Genomic DNA, 16,394 nt, shown 5'->3' with positions numbered 1-16,394 from the left:
GATTTGACATTTTAAATCTTCATCGTAATTAAATTGATACGAAAGGCATAATTAAAGAAAATGAAATGAAAGGAATCTGCTGCGTTTGTCATAGCGTGGCTTACGATGTGCGTCATATGGATAGGATAATCGTAAGATAGACACGTGGCGTCCTTGTCTGCCGTTCCATGTGATTAAAGTCAACGGTCTTGATTATAATATGATAAATTTCGGTTTCAAGTCAAGTCATCCAGTTTCCTCAGCCATTGATTTTGTTTATTTACTTTTTAATCCCCTTGTGTTTGACACCTGGCTATTGAGATAAGAACAATTTTTTTTTTTAAAAAAATCGTTTTATTTATTTATTCGAATATTAAATTATAAATTCAATAGAAATTTGTCGAAATGTACTTAGGACAGGTTTGAAAGCAATTTTAAAATGATTAAAACTATATATATATATTTTTCAATTTACTATGAAATTAAACATGTTTTAATGATAAATCAATTTTGATGATATGAAAACTGCAATTAAAAACGTAAAATTAAATGTTAAATTAATTTCGAGTGATTAAAGACATGTTTCGGAGTGATAAAAGTGATTTTAACAACTTCAAAATCACTTTGAAACATGTACTTAGGTTGGTAATGTTAGAACAGATGTCACAAAGGGTTGTTCCATCGTGAAGAAACCACTGTCATGAAAGCAATTACAGCGTGACCTCGGTGCTAATCACTATGTCGATTGCTCCTCAAGGTTAACACAACCTCCAAATTGAGGCGTGCACTCGCCGGAAAATGAACGTCGATACTACGTTCATAAACGAGCAAAAATGAACAGTCGTTCATAAACGATCGACAAAAATATTAATAAAATGATTTATTAAAAATTGTAATTAAATAATTAAATAAATAAGTAATAAAAATTTAGTTCTTTTTTTGCACAAACACGATTACTCGAACCCGCATGCCTGCCGATCGAACGGACGACAACGACATACGCATGTAGTGAAAGGGTTATACTTCTACCACCAACACACTTTGGACTCTCATATAGAATGTCTTGGTGTTTATACCCACTAGGCAATGCTAAATTTAACCATGTAGGACAAAACTTTTCCACTCCTCTTAACTTTTTCTATGGACCTAAGCCCAAAAGTCATTTTCAACAATCTCCTACAAATGACTGTTATAGAAAAGTTAACAGTAAATAATATCAAATATTATTTTGAAAAAAAACTATTATGAGCAAGTAAAGGAGATCGAACTTAAACATTAATATCTAATGATTTGAATTGATGCATAACGAAGTAGGCAACAACCTTGTTAGAGAGAGTGAGTTACTTCTTGAACTTTCAATAACACTGGTTGAGACCCCCACAACTTGTTTTACTTCTAGTCTTTTTCTCTATTGTGCAATATAGAGTGTACTTATTATGGTTATGCACATAAACCTCGGGTCACCATGAAAGCTCTAGAAAGAGACCTTTAAACTCTTTTATAGAAGGCAGACACATCTTCACTATCACATTAGATGCTTCATCAAGTTTGTTAGAGACAAACCACTCAAATTGAGCTATGAAAACTTTGTTATCTAGTCCGTGTTAGGACAATCTTCATCAAGTCTGTCAAAGACAAACCATTCAAATACTGAACTATGAAGATCTCATCACTATCCCTCAAGTCCACATCAACCACCCAAAGAAAGGGTCATGGATCATTAAAAAGTTTTAGTATTATCTATCAAGTCTATCCTAGGACCACCCACATAACGGACTATGGACCATCAAGTCTATCGCAACAGATCACCCAACCAATGAGCTATGGACCACTATAAGGGTTTAAGCCTCATGTTTACTAATAATTCTAAAATTATTTTCCTTGTTAGGTCTTTGGTCAAAGGATCAACTAAATTTTTCTCATACCTCACATATATCATTGGTAGGAGTCTATTGGTGATAGACCAAAAGTCTATCAACGATAGAAGTCTATTGCTGATGGACTTGCCTATATTTGTAATTTTTTAAAATGATGTTATACACTTGATTATTATTCATAAAAATACTACCAATTACAATTGCCTTAATTTTAATACACTAATAATGGGCTGGAAAAACGTAGTTCCATTTTTATTTTTTATTAAATATATTTTTGAAGTTTTGGGATCGTTTGGTAACGATTTGGTTATTAATTTTAGTTTTTTAAAATTAAGACCTATAAACACCAATTCCACAAATAAATTTTATGTTTTTTTTTTATTTCTTTACCATTATTTTAAAATTACATTCAAGTTAGTACAAGTTTAATCTTTAGTTTTAAAAATTATGACTAATAAATATCTAAATTTTCAATTTTAACTCTAATAAGTCCACTAAAATGTCTAATAAATATGTAAATTTTCAATTAATATCTAAAAATCTCATAAAAAGTTAAAAATGCTTAAAATTTAATCGTTGTGTTAGACAAAAGAACAAATATTTTTGTTTCTAATTGAACCTCAAATTTTGATTTAGTCAATAGTTACATTTTTTTTTTTAAAAAAAGAAGCCGATACAATGTATTAGACACACAAATTGAGATTTTAATAATCTATTATGTATTTTTATTAAGTTCAAAAACTATATATGACACAGATTTAGAACTTAATGGACTATAATTATAAGTATGTAAAGTTGTGTTTCTAACATAAAATTTTAGATGTCATTGTTCATATATAAATTAATAATGCTCGCTTTAACATGATCTTGTCCGTTTCAAATGCATATCCCAAATTAAGGAAGTGGAAAAAAATATATGGATCCATCACCGGAGATCATGATTAAGCTAAGTCCTCTACCATAATCATGATTATCAAAATAAAAAGTGATCATTGGGCACGATTAAGGAGTAAATATCATGTACCACTAGCGTGTAGTCAAACGCAGACGTCGCAATGATGTGTCATATGAGTGCCATGTAAAGAACACAAAAAATACTCGTGCACATGGTACGGTTATATGTTCAGAAACTTGTGTGAGTTCAATTTTCGATTTTTGGTTTTTCTTAACATTATTTTAATTTATATATGAAAAACTACTCCAAATTTTTTAATTTCTTGGAACTAATTTTTCTAGAACTACTTTATTCTTGAAATTTGTACTCTAATAGAATAACTTAGTGTTAATCACAAGAATATAATGAACCTACGAAACACAAAGTCAAGTTTAAGGACTTGAAAGATAAATAAATAAATAAGACTCCATAGACACTTTTTAATTTCAAAGACCAAATGATCACAAACTTGGAAGCTTATCGAACAAACTTGTAATTTATCAAATAATTTACTTCTCTTGCATTTAGTCAAAATTCATTTGGTTTTTCCAATTACCAAATTAGAGTAGAAATCAATTTTGCTTCGCACATGAAAATAAGAACATAATAGTATAGCCAATCCGAACCTAAATTAGTAGGTTTTCGAGTTGATGGTCCAATCCTTCACTCCATGCACTAGTTAAAAAAAAAAAAAAAAAAAAGAGAAGAGAAAAAGCATAATAACACAGATTATAAAATACAATACTTTATGATTTTAAAAAGTATTCTATCATACAAAAAGATCGTTCTTTTCACCAACCACAAGATAAAATTATTCCAAGACTTCTAATAATTTGCAATACCCCAACTGACTACTGAATATAAATTCGGGACAGTTACATCAAATGGTAAAAAAACTATCAGTCACATTGTGGTAGGAGTCACATTGTGGCAGATTCACCTAATGATTTCTCCTACCACAAGACGGGATCTGGATTGTGTCAATGTCGAATGAATAATCACATTCATTCCCATGCTACAAGAATTCCTTCAAAGAAACCATCTGTTCAGTTTGATGCAGAGTAGTATGATGGAATAGAATAACGCATCTTTATTTTCTCCCTTTGCTTAGAATGAAATCGCAAAGGGCAAAACCAAAATGCCTTTAATATTCATACATAACATTACCGGCAGCTAGCCAGTAAGCATAGCAAAAAACCATGCCACAAGTAAACGAGTTTAAGAAAGAATACCGTAAAATCTAGCATGACAAATTAATGGTATCATCAGCTTTAGCTTTCTCCTTTCTTCACACATCACCAGAACAATCATGCAACGATTCTGAGAAACGAGCTTTTGTTTAAGAATCTTGAGGTGTCTCAAATCTGGTTGGGGTGTCAATACCCATCATACAGCAAAGGCCTGATAATAGGATTATAAGCAAGACGATCCCCTGCATGGTTGGAGATAGGAAGCAAAATATAAGCCAAAATGGCACGTTACAGGTCACATTTGATAACCCTTTGAATTTTTAGGATTATGCTTATTTTCTTATAACTTCTTCACTAAAGTTTTCATCTTTTCTAGCTGAACACTTGAATTCATAAGCTAAATTTAAAAGATAAAAACAACTTTTTAAAGCCTACTTTCCTTAGTATTTAAATCATGGCTGAGTTTTTTAAAGTACTAAAAAGTACAAAAATAAAACAAAGAAATCAATAGATGGAAGGATTGTTTCTAAACTTAATTTTTAAAAACCAAATGATTATCAAAAAGATCTTAGTTTTTTGTTTTTTGTTTTTTGAAAATTAAGTTTATAAACATTACTTCCATCCATAAATTTCTATATTTTGAAAACTAAGGTCTCGTTTGGTAACCATCTGGTTTTGGTTTTAGTTTTTGAAAATTAAGCCTACAAATACCCTTCTCACTCCTAAATTTCTTGCTTTCTTATATACTTTTTACTCATGTTTTCAAAAACCAATCCCAATTTTGAAAACTAAAAGTAAGCCTACAAACACCCTTCTCACTCCTAAATTTCTTCCTTTCTTATATACTTTTTACTCATGTTTTCAAAAACCAATCCCAATTTTGAAAATTAAAAGTAGCTTTTAAAAACTTGTTTTTGTTTTTGGAATTTGACTAAGAATTCCACTCTTGTACTCAAGAAAGATGCAAACCATTATAAGAAAATGTGAGGAAATAGGCTTAATTTTCAAAAACCAAAAACAAAAAAACGAAATGGTTACCAACTAAAGTCTAGTAGTTTGTCAATTCCTAGTAGTATCAATGATATAAGCACCCGGCTCTGTAAGCATAAAGCAAGAATATCAAGTAAAAACAGTGAGTGACTCACAACAAAAAGGCCCTCGAGAAGAGATGATTTAATTTGGCAGACTTCATCACAAAAATCTTCTGATTTAGCTGACCCATTTCCAGCGGAACCTTCAGCCATAAATCTTCCCAGCTCCACGTAAGAATGGCGAATGGACCTAAAGGGATCTGATATATAGAGAATTTCATACTTTGCCCCAACATGCTCTGCAGAAGTCATTATCTCCAACAAAGTTTTGCCTATAATAATTTCAAAATTCAACATAAGAATTTTATACCATAACATCAATCATATTGCCTGTCCTAACGACCATCTGAAGACAAAAATAAAATGAGTCAACATACTTTCAGAGGTCCATGGATTGCCTTCTTTAGGAGAACTGAAATCTCCATGAGAGAAAACGACCAATTCTGTCTCTCCCTCCGGCTTCTTTTCCATTCTTGAAACCATATAATCCTATTTGTTTAATGCAGAAAAAATAAATAAGGATGTTATTAATGTTCTAGGAAAAGGAAAACAGATTACTTTAGTCATATAATGACAGTTACATTAATCGAATGCGCCAGCATTGGAAGTTTCTGGAATGATTCATCCTCAACAGAGGACAACTCCTGGAAAGCACTATTGCTGATTCTGAGATCATGCCCACATGATTTTTTAAACTCTGAGATCAATAACTTTTCAATTGCACCCCTTTCTGGTGCAGCCACATAGGGAAATGCCATGGAGAAGTTAGACCTTGAGAAAGAAACCTGTGAAAATTGATCCTTGATTTAGAGTAAAGCCTCAAGACATGCAGTTTTGGAATTTATAAGACAAATTGCTTTTCCAAACCTTAAGTAAGTCCATAAGATTTGGATCCACTTGCCTGCTCAACATGAAATCTGACTGCAACTATAGAAAACAAAAGACTCGTCACACTGTGAACCAACATAATGTTGATCAAGAAACCAACATAACAGTGCACCAAATTATTATCCTTAATAGTAGAAATGCTATTGGTGGCACATTGACATAAAAGAAAGTTCTGAACTAGCATCATAATCTGAGTACGAACAAATAAATAAAGAATAGAACTCAAGGACACAGTTGTACAACCTATAGAACAGATCCTGTTCAAGTAAGATCGTAACAAATAAATAAAGAATAATAATAATTATTATAAAAAAGCATGCAGAACGTGGATGACATGACACTTCAAAATTCATAGTTATTCTTTTCAAGCCTTGCATACAAGTAAATTATAGGAAATTGACTTTCCCAGAAGTTTAATGATCAGAGCCATTCGCAACGGTTCCCTCAATTCTTTCTTTTATTTCACCATTGGAATTTGGTTATTCACCATGTACGAGGATCCCCACTAAGCATCCATGGTTGAATGGTTAAAATGCCCAACTCATAATTGGCGAATTCGTAGGTTCAATTCCTACTAGATGCACGCCAATGGGACCCTCCAATACTGCCAAATTGGCCTACTTCTTGCGTGTACCAATTGAAGTTTTTTGAAAAATGAAGTTCATAATGAATTTAGTTCGTATCAAGAGGGATAAAACTGAAATGAAAAAATAATCTTTGCCCTATCACATCACATTGATAGATTTAAGAGGGTTGTGTATATAAGTTTTTTTTCTAAAAAGCAACACAGGAAAATTTTTAGTTTTCCAATGTTGGGGTATTTATACTTCCATCACCTCCTGAACTCCATATTTTCACCATTCAACTTCATTTAGTATATTCTAAAACAAATAGGATTTGTCCATCTAATTTATATCAATATCCCAATGATTTAATACTTGCAAGGCGTTTTGTCTGTGATGTAAAATATTACAGGCCACTGTCTTAAGGCCACTGTTTTGAGAAGTGCACCTAGGCACAGAAAAGCGAGGTAAGGATGCCTCGTTAATAAGGTGCATTAATGCACACTCTCCTCTGCATTTTCGTGCATGCCTCAATGTGCCTGAATTCCTATGTTTAATTTTTATAAATAAATCAATAAAATACTTCTAAAAACCATTATTATTCTCATTGATCTCCTAAAAGTGAAGCAAAAAAACTCTCATTTTTAAAATTTCTCTATCTCATCATTTATAATACTATATTTTTCTTTAAAATTTTATTTACATTTTCTTATGGTACACCCCTAAAAAAATCAAAATTTCGCCACATGCTTAAGCTCCGGAGACCTATTGCACTCTAGTGCATCTCAAGTTACCATTAAAGGCAAGTCTCCAGTCCTTCCCTTCCAAAGGTATGATGTAAGCCTCCTCTTAAGTTAAAAATGGTTGATAGCAACTTAAAAATGTAACTCCATCTATGGTTAAGTGATTTCTCTCTCTCTAAGTGTACTGATTGTTAAATTAAAGAACAAAAATATAAAATTCTAACATTTAATTTTCACTTACCTAAGAAAGATTTCATAGGTAATTTCCAACATTAACATCATAATCACTAATAGGATCGTTCTTTTTTATTCTTTGGTATTTTAATATGATATACTTACAATCATAAATTTAATACATCAATCAAATTTGTTTCTTATAAAAAAAAAAACAAAAAAAAGATATACTTATAATCATAATAATGAGGAACTGCAAACCATAACACACGTACTAGCCTTCGGTAGTCTTCCCAGCTGTTTAACACTTGAGATTTTTGTCTTTATGTTTCCTTAATCGTCTCTAAAGCTGCTGGTTTCATTAAGTTGGAGATTAAGAGCCTATTTGAATTTACTTTCTTAGTGCTCAAAATAGTATTTTTAAGTAAAAAAAAAAAAATGTTTTTAAGCACTTAGTAAAACCAAACAGCCCTAAGTTCTTTTACTGCAGCCTCTTTATTATTATACTACTGTTGTTTGAGGTTAGTTTTGGGGTTAAAGGCTGGTCTATAATCTATATATCGCTAGAACTTAGGCTGTGATGTTTTAAAAAATTAAATAAGAAAAAACTTCTCCAAGATTTGAGTTTACAGCATAAATGGACATTTATTGTTTCAAATGTCCGCAATATTTTGGTGTTATTCTTCTAAATTCTAATCCCTGCAAGAGGCACAAAGACACCAAATCTAACTACCTTAAGTACTTTCTCAATTAGGATTGAACTTCTATCGACTAAACAAGACATTCACTTGAAAATCTTATTAAAACATTGTTTGTCATTTACTTGTAGACTCTTGTTGCTTCGTTTAGGTTCATTCTTAGTTCCCTTTTCATCTTGTTCTTTCATCATGTTTCTTCTCTACCCTGTGGAGGTTAAAATCTTTAAGAAACCCTAGTTCTTTACTTGATTGGTTGCCTTGGGAAAGATTAATAACCTCAATGTTATCCAAAAAAGCACGAAGCTTCGTTAGCCAAATGGTTGGGGCATTTTCCCCTTGAACCCAACTTGACACATGATCATCATAAGTTTGGTTCTCATCCTTTTGAATGGTTGTCGGGTGGGGTTAGGCTCTTACCAAAATTTAAGGCAAGATATTTATTCTAGAGTTCCCTTCTTTCTCTCACTTGGTTCATTGTGTGGTGGGGGAAGGGAAGTAAATGTGGGCGGACCATTGGGTGAGACCCAGTCCCCTTTTCTCTGCATTTCCTTATCTCTATTGTTTGTCTTCCTTTAAGAATAGGGTAGTTTCTGATTTCTTGATCTGGTCAAGGAGCTCAGTTTCTTTTCCGTTTGGGTTTCGTCACTCTTTGACCAATAGAAAAGCAACATATGTTGCATCTCTCTTCTTCTTGTTGGGAGAGATTGTTTTCCACTTGGGAGAAGGGCTCTTAGTTATTTTGATTTCTTTCGTAGTGGGGAGATTATGTGTTCAAACTCCTACAAATATCATTTCCTCCTCAATTAATATTGATTTCCACCCGTGGGTCTTTTACAAATTTTCAAGCCTACAAGCAGGGGAGTGTTAAAATGTTGATATAATTAAATTTACCATAACCTATCAGCTTAAGCTTTTGGGTATGATGAACGTGAACACGTTAAAAGTTGGTTTTCTATTTTATAAAAATGTTGGAATCACAGAATGCATCTTTAGGATAACTCATCTAGTATATTACACAAATAAGTCTATTAAATGTTCTAACCTCAAACAATAATCCCAAATTCAAATTTAATAAACAAGGGATCAGAATTTTGGCTATAAGAAAAAACACAATGAAGTATAAAATAAAGTATAAACCATGCGAGAGACCAAACAAATTCACAATAACTGAAACCATTACACGATGAAGAGCGGTAAATCTCGAACTCCATATATTCCTACCTCTGAACCAATAAAGATTATTGCAAGATCCACATGTTGCTCTACTTCCTTTCCCATGCACTAAAGAATTAAACAATTAATAATGTTAATAATACATAAATATGAGAAAAGAAATCAATTAAAAAGATTCTTTTTACGAAGAACCAAAATTTCATTGAGCTTTAAAAGATAAATAAATAAATAATAAATAAAAGGGCATCCAAAACCAAGCCCAAAAAGAAAGGGAGCCAAAATAAAGAAAAGGATATACCAAAAAGCAAAACATGTAGCTTTTTTAAAAAATAAAAATTGTGCATAGGAGGACATTCTTACAAACTTTTGACAGCAAACTCTAGAACAAGATTTGAAACGTTACAAACGCACCAGAATTTTTGACCAGCCCCCTTCATACAGAACAGACTTTGCAAGCTCCTGTGGGGAAATGGTCTGATAATCAACATATTTGTCTTCAATGTTGTTAGAAAACCTGCAGACATACCGTACAACTTTTAAATCAATTGAAAAACAACAATATAGAGTTTATTATAACACATCTAGAACAGTTGTTCAATAAGTGGTCCCTCCCCCTCCCAAAAAAAGAAATATGAAAAAAAAAAAAAAATAGAAGAATTCATTCCTATAGAATAAAATGAAGGATGATAATGGGGAAACTAACCAAATAGACTGAAAGAAAACGAACAATGCAGAATCTAAAATTTAAAATAATAACAATAAATCATAATCAACTAAGCAGGGAGAAAGGCAATTCACTATAGCTTCATCTATGCAGTGTTAATACTATGCATATTGTGCCAAACTGCCTGTAGTATTACATGAACATTAATTTTACAAACTATTGAGCTCTTATACGAACTGCCATATGACTCAAGCGGCAAACTCTGCACCTTCAATTGGCAAATACAGGAACAACAGTTTAAGTAACCAGGAGAAAATTTTCCAAAAGTAATCTAAGGAAAGGCCAACCAAAAAAAAAAAAAAAAAAAAGGACCCAACAACTAAAAGGAACATCCCAAAAATCCTGATGTAGATATGTTCAGATGTGTTTATAATTCATTTGAAATGGTTGATACACAAAAAATGTCACATATCACATAAAAGAAACACAAATAAGTCAAGCAGCATACCTGTGGCGATGGTGTGGGGACCAAAGGAATGCAGGAACAGTAGATGGCAAAGATGAGATGGGCTCAAATGTCGCTGCCGCCAAGAAAACAACAAGAGACAAACCCAACATGGGCACGTCTACCTTCTTCATCTCTCTGTTTTTCCACATCAACAAGAGAATGGGTGAGTATACAAAAAGTTAGAATTCATGTGAAGAGATCTATTTGGCAGGTGAAATTCATATATCACATTTGATGAATCTGAACTTTTCAAAAGTTATCAGAAAAGAAAACGATATTGATTAAAAAATATATATATACATAGCTTCTTATCGGCCCATCACATCACTCTACCTTTGAAGGACATTGTATCTAGCCCCTGCTATCATTCAGCTGAATCTCAAGATGATATCCCCACTAACCTTAAAGCTCCTCTCTCAAATGCTCCACTCTTTGAGTAACATTGCCCATATGTTGATCCCACCCTCTCATTGCCTCACCCCTACCAGTACCTTTATTCCCCACTTAACCCCTTTGATCACCAACCAATGGGACAATCTTGAATCCCATATGATACAATGGGGAAGCTCATTATGATGGCTCAAGATAACCAAGAGCCCTTATCAATGATTTCACCAACCATATCAATTCCACGTATGTTATTTTATACAAAAGAAAGTAAAAAATATAAATCAATGTCAACAGAAGGTTCATCAAATGCATATGGAGTTCTAGAAATATTGGCTGTTCTCTTGTTGCTTGTGGCTTCTCTGGAAGCATCCTTACTCTATGGAATAACCCACCTATCCAAGACGTGGAGGTTAGTGATGGTGCATTTTCTCTATCTCTCCTTGTATCCTTGGTGGATGATTCTTGTTTATGAATTTCAGGCATTTATGGCCCTTCACAATCAGTCCATAGAGCACAACTTTTGCAATAATTGTATGATCTTTCTTTCTTATGTAGTCATTGGCTTTTGGGAGGTGGTTTCAACGTAACTCCATGCTCTGATGAGAAATTTTACTCTCCCTTTTACCTACTAAAGTATGATGTTTTTCGATCCTTTTATTGACAGTTCCAACCTCTCAGGGATTTGCCTCTCCTAACTGGACTCACTTGATCACACAATAGTGGAGCTTCTACCGCACTCGAATTGACAGATTCTTACCATTTAGTAATCATTTGCTTGGGTCAGAGACTCAGAAGGCTTGAGAGGATTACTTCCAGGATTTCTTGACTTTTGTCAACAAAAGATATGCTCCTCCCTATTAGTCTACCCAACCTAATACACTCTCCCTCTTTCTATCAATCAAGCCGATTTGCTAGATTTCTACTTTGTTCGTCACTCAAGCACTTTTTGTTTGATCTAGAGATTCATCCACAATGTTGCACAACTATAAAACTCCTAGTTTTGTTTGGAACTGAAGGATTTGTACGAAACACAACTAAGTTTAGATCATGACTTTGATACCAATCGATAAGAACAACAAAACCTCTATCTATTCCCATAATGGTATGATATTGTCCACTTTGAATGTAAACCCCCATAACGTTATTTTTGGTTTCACCCCAAAGACTTCATACCAATAAAACTAATTTTCCTCACTTATTTTCCATCGATCTCTTATTTCTCTAGTGACTTTACTAGTGGTTTCAACTTTTAGTAAATGCAACTTACCTACTCTCATGTCACAATGGATATGTTTTCTCAGAATCATCGGATTGGATTTCTTTTGCATATCGAATCTAAAAACCACAAGAACGAATAACTTTTATTCCTTGAGAAAAAAATTTGTCACAGAAAACAAATTAACGAAAAAACAATCAACTAAACATATAACTTTACTGAATTCAATAAAATTCATACCCGATGCGTAAGAAGAAGGGGGGAAAAAACCCTATGGCAATGTAAAAAATCTAGCAAATTCGACCAATAATGAAGGATCTGCTACAGTTAGGTACAATCTCTGGAAATCAAAACTAAATATGAAGAACAGAAAATCAAAATGAGATAAATGGGAACTAAGTAAAGTGATTTTCAATTTCAATTGTTAAAACAAACAGAAAACTTTCAGGTTCAGAGCTAATCTAAACAGAAATCAATTCAATTTGGAGAGAATAAAAGAGAGATTGAGAGAGAGAGAAGAACCTGGAAGGTGATTATGAACAGAGGCAACGTTATATCAGCAGAATCTTTGAGGATTTCTCTCGCAACTGAGAGGAAAGTCGTCCGAGCTCTGTCTTTCCTCAAGGAATTTGATCTATTTGGAGAAATTTTTCGATGATATGTAATATTGTGCTGATGTGCTCCAGAGCCTTAGGGAGAGAGATTCTTTTAACTTTCTTTTTATTTTTTTATTTATTTTTATTTTTTCTTTTATATAATGGAGATTCTGAAATTTTGATGGGCCGAATCACGTTAACAACAGTGACCTAAATTTTATTCCATCGATTATGTTGAAACATTTGGGATTAAATGTTAAAACCTAATAATTCATTTTCGTTTTTTACTTTGAAAAATAAATATTATAAAAAAACAATTAAAACGTATATGATATATCTATTTTAAAAAAACAACTCTTAAAATAGTCCATTTTAAAAAAAACAATAAATTGTCATTTTTTTAATTATAAACATAAAATATACTTAACATATTTATGTCAGACTACACAAATTACAAATTGAATATTATAAATTTTTTCTTTAAAGTCGAGCTAGTACAAACCCTATGTCGGATGAGCAGGTTCATGTTAGCTATCTCTTTTTATTTTTAGTGAAGAATTTTTAATCATTAAATATATGAAGGAATATGAATATACCACTAATTTATAAATGATGCAACATCTTATCAACATTAATCCTACAAATTCGTAACATCTCTTTTTTCGATAAAAGAATTTTTTTCCAACTTTATCTTGATAGAAATTATTTATATTATTTTTTTATAAATAATTTTTTATTCTTTTACACATCTTATTCCTTGTATTTTGACAAATCAAAAAACAATTTCTCCCTCCACTATTTTTCTTTCCCTTATTAACAATAAAAATTCATTATAATAAAACAAAAGACTATATTAAATTATTGTTTTTAATTATCTATAATAATAAATTTTACCAAATACAAATTAATCCTCAATCACTTTTTCGAATTTACAACCAAACATAAATTGAATTTTGGATTCAAATTTTAAATTTGAAACCAAACGTGTTTTCAGTTATTATAAGAAAGAAGAATTTGTTTTCATTTTCTACTAATTCTTTGTTTTCAAAAATAAATTTTCGAATCACAAACCAAATGGGGTCTTCCTTTACATTTTTACTCAAAAAAATCATTTGCAACAGCAACAACAACAACCACCTTAAAAGGAATACCTTTTTAATCTTTGGGTTTTATATAATAGGCAAGTTTAGTTGTAGGTTTTCAAAATGTAACTTTCTAGTAGTTTTTAAAAATTAGTGCATTTGGTTTTCAAGTTTTTAAAATATATTTTTCTGTCCCAAAATTTTTAAGAATGAGTTTAGAAGGTCCTCAAATAATTTTTTTTCTTATTACTTTAAATAATTAAATGACATTTTAATTCAAAAAAATAATTTAAAAAAGTATCTCATCTCTAAAAAAATTTAGAAAAATATTTTTTAATTTTAAATAGGGTAATTGTTTTAAGTGGTAAACTGCTGAAAATATTTCCGAGTACTATCTATCAGTAATAGACCGTGATAAACTTCTACTATTGACATCGATAGATAGTGATACAAGTCTATCGTGGTAGATAGTGACATTTTGCTATATATGTAAATAAGTTGACTCATTTTTCTTTATTTGAAAACAATCCTTTTTAAATATCATATATTATTTTAAAAAATAAAAATATTTCAAAAACTTTTTAAACCTATATTTTAAAATTCTTGGACTAATAATGTACATTTTAGAAAAAATAGAGACTGAATACACATATTCTTAAGAACTCGATGACTAAAAAAATACCTCTTAAAATTAAGAGACGAGGCATGCACGTTATTCAATACTGAAAGACTAAAAATGTAATTTTTCCAAACTCAAAACAAAAAGATATCAGATTTAATCTCCAACTTAAATAGAAGAGTATATGTAGTAATTAACATGCATAAAATCTTTTGGAGTTCCAGGTACAAATCTTACTACTTTACTTTTGTTTTATTTTGTTATGGTCAACCTCATTTATTAAAGGTTCAAAACTCTCTAAGTTAAGTATGTTGTAGTAGTATACAATAACTTGAAAAGTTCTAATTTATCATTAGGAGTTCAATATATGTTGATCAAATGTAGTCTCGATAAGGTTAGTAAACAAGGTCTTAAGCTTTCAAAATTATGTAGTGATTTAACGTAATTAAGGTCCTATTTGGTAATTAATTCGTTTTTATTTTTGGTTTTTGAAAATTAAGTTTTCTCCCAATTTCTTAAAGTGGTTTGCATATTTCTTAACTAAAATGATTAAATTCTTAAACAAATTCTAAAAACGAAAACAAGTTTTTAAAATTGCTTTTTATAGTTTTCAAAATTTGACTTGATTTTTTAAACTATTGTAAAAAGTAGATAGCAAAAAAAAAAAAAGAAATTTGAAAATGAAAGTAGTTTCTATAGATTTAATTTTCAAAAATAAAAAATAAAAAACGAAATAGTTACAAACAAAACCTAAATGTCTAGTTCGCAATAGAACATGATGATTAAACTTGAGTTATAATAAGAAATTTCCCCCAAAAAAAATGAAAAACAAAGTTCAATAATCAAAATATTTTTAAATAAATATTTGCCTAAAAAATTTTAAATAAATAATATAGCACCTTTTTTTTTTTAAAGTTTAGTGTGCAGGAGCGAAATTTTGAACTTTTAACCTTTTGGTTAATAATATATGCTTTAACCGCTCACGTTGGGAAGCACTTGCTAATTTTCCATTTCAGTTGAATTGCAAGTTTAATCACGTGTTTTTTTTAAGGATATTTAATTAATAGGTTCAAGAACTCTGTAAGTATCTAATTGATTTTTTTTTTAAAGCAAGTCGAATTGATTCATAAATTTTTATTTGAATGTTTAATGAGTTATTCAATCTCATAATTATCTAATAAGTCTTCATATATTTATTATTTTGTCTACTAAAACACTAGCCTATTCAACAAATTTATAGATTTATAAGACACATGACAGGAAGAATTCAAAATTTTTATCAGGGGGTAAACTCTACAAACATGTTCCAAAAAAGCTTCCGACGATTAGGCCTTTGACAGCGAGCTAGAAGAAGACAGCCCTTTGCTAGTGGAAAGAATCAAGGCGAGATGGCAGACACTTTTCACAAAGAAAAGGTCATCCTAGGCGGCCCGCGATCCCGAAGGAATATTAAGGATCACCTCTGCATCATGGGGATCAAAGTTCTCTTTGATTGCCTTCTCCCTTCCAACACCATTAACCATCCTACAAGCAACTAACATAGCTCCCTTTCAAATTAGCTTTGATCAACCCAACAATGGAGCTTCCAACCTTGCAAAGCCAAGAGTCTTGTTAATAACAATTATTCTCTCCTTCCCAACCTTCCACCTAAATGAAACACACTCAAAAAGTATGTTTTTAGGCCTAAAATTTCGTTAGTTTTGTTATTAATTTGTGTTCATTGATGCACTTTTATGTTTGATTTGTAAGAATCGAGCATTTAGACCGGAACATGCTATTTGAGATTAAGATGGTGAAAATACCTCTATAATGGTGAAAAGTGGCAAATTGGGTCAAATTTGATGAAAAGTGGCGAATTAGGACAAAAAGAGGCGTGAAAACTGCATGGGCGGAACTTTCCCGCTTCTTTAAAACCATTCATTCATAATTTGGTCATAACTTTTAATTTAAGTGGCTGTTTTAGGTAAATGATCACTTTTTTTTTTTTGTTTTTTTCGTTCTCTTTGTTG

The 16,394-nt window shown here is 31.3% G+C and overlaps 1 protein-coding gene across 4 annotated transcripts; it reads right to left on the bottom strand.

Moving 5' to 3' along the window:
- Window positions 1-3,857: 3,857 nt before the first annotated feature.
- Window positions 3,858-12,989, bottom strand: LOC120075692 (2-C-methyl-D-erythritol 4-phosphate cytidylyltransferase). 4 transcript variants are annotated; one of them, XM_039029302.2, is made up of 11 exons: window positions 12,611-12,872; window positions 12,329-12,441; window positions 12,140-12,207; window positions 10,483-10,617; window positions 9,722-9,824; window positions 9,359-9,418; window positions 5,939-5,998; window positions 5,653-5,856; window positions 5,449-5,560; window positions 5,126-5,343; window positions 3,858-4,222 (listed from the first exon to the last, which is right to left on the bottom strand). In XM_039029302.2, exons 4-11 carry the CDS (start codon window positions 10,611-10,613, stop codon window positions 4,130-4,132), a joined length of 981 nt encoding a protein of 326 aa, XP_038885230.1. In that variant the 5' UTR covers window positions 10,614-10,617; window positions 12,140-12,207; window positions 12,329-12,441; window positions 12,611-12,872; the 3' UTR covers window positions 3,858-4,129. The 4 variants fall into 4 exon arrangements, with proteins under 4 accessions (XP_038885230.1, XP_038885232.1, XP_038885231.1 ...); XM_039029304.2 differs by lacking the exon at window positions 12,329-12,441 and having other exon boundaries at window positions 12,611-12,906; XM_039029303.2 differs by lacking the exon at window positions 12,140-12,207 and having other exon boundaries at window positions 12,611-12,810.
- Window positions 12,990-16,394: the final 3,405 nt, after the last annotated feature.

The sequence above is a fragment of the Benincasa hispida genome, chromosome 4 (assembly GCF_027475165.1).
Source record: "Benincasa hispida cultivar pf3 chromosome 4, pf3_genome.v1.1, whole genome shotgun sequence".
Classification (NCBI taxonomy): domain Eukaryota; kingdom Viridiplantae; phylum Streptophyta; class Magnoliopsida; order Cucurbitales; family Cucurbitaceae; genus Benincasa; species Benincasa hispida.
Note: the sequence above shows the minus strand (reverse complement) of the source record. Positions and strands in the feature narration are given on the sequence as shown.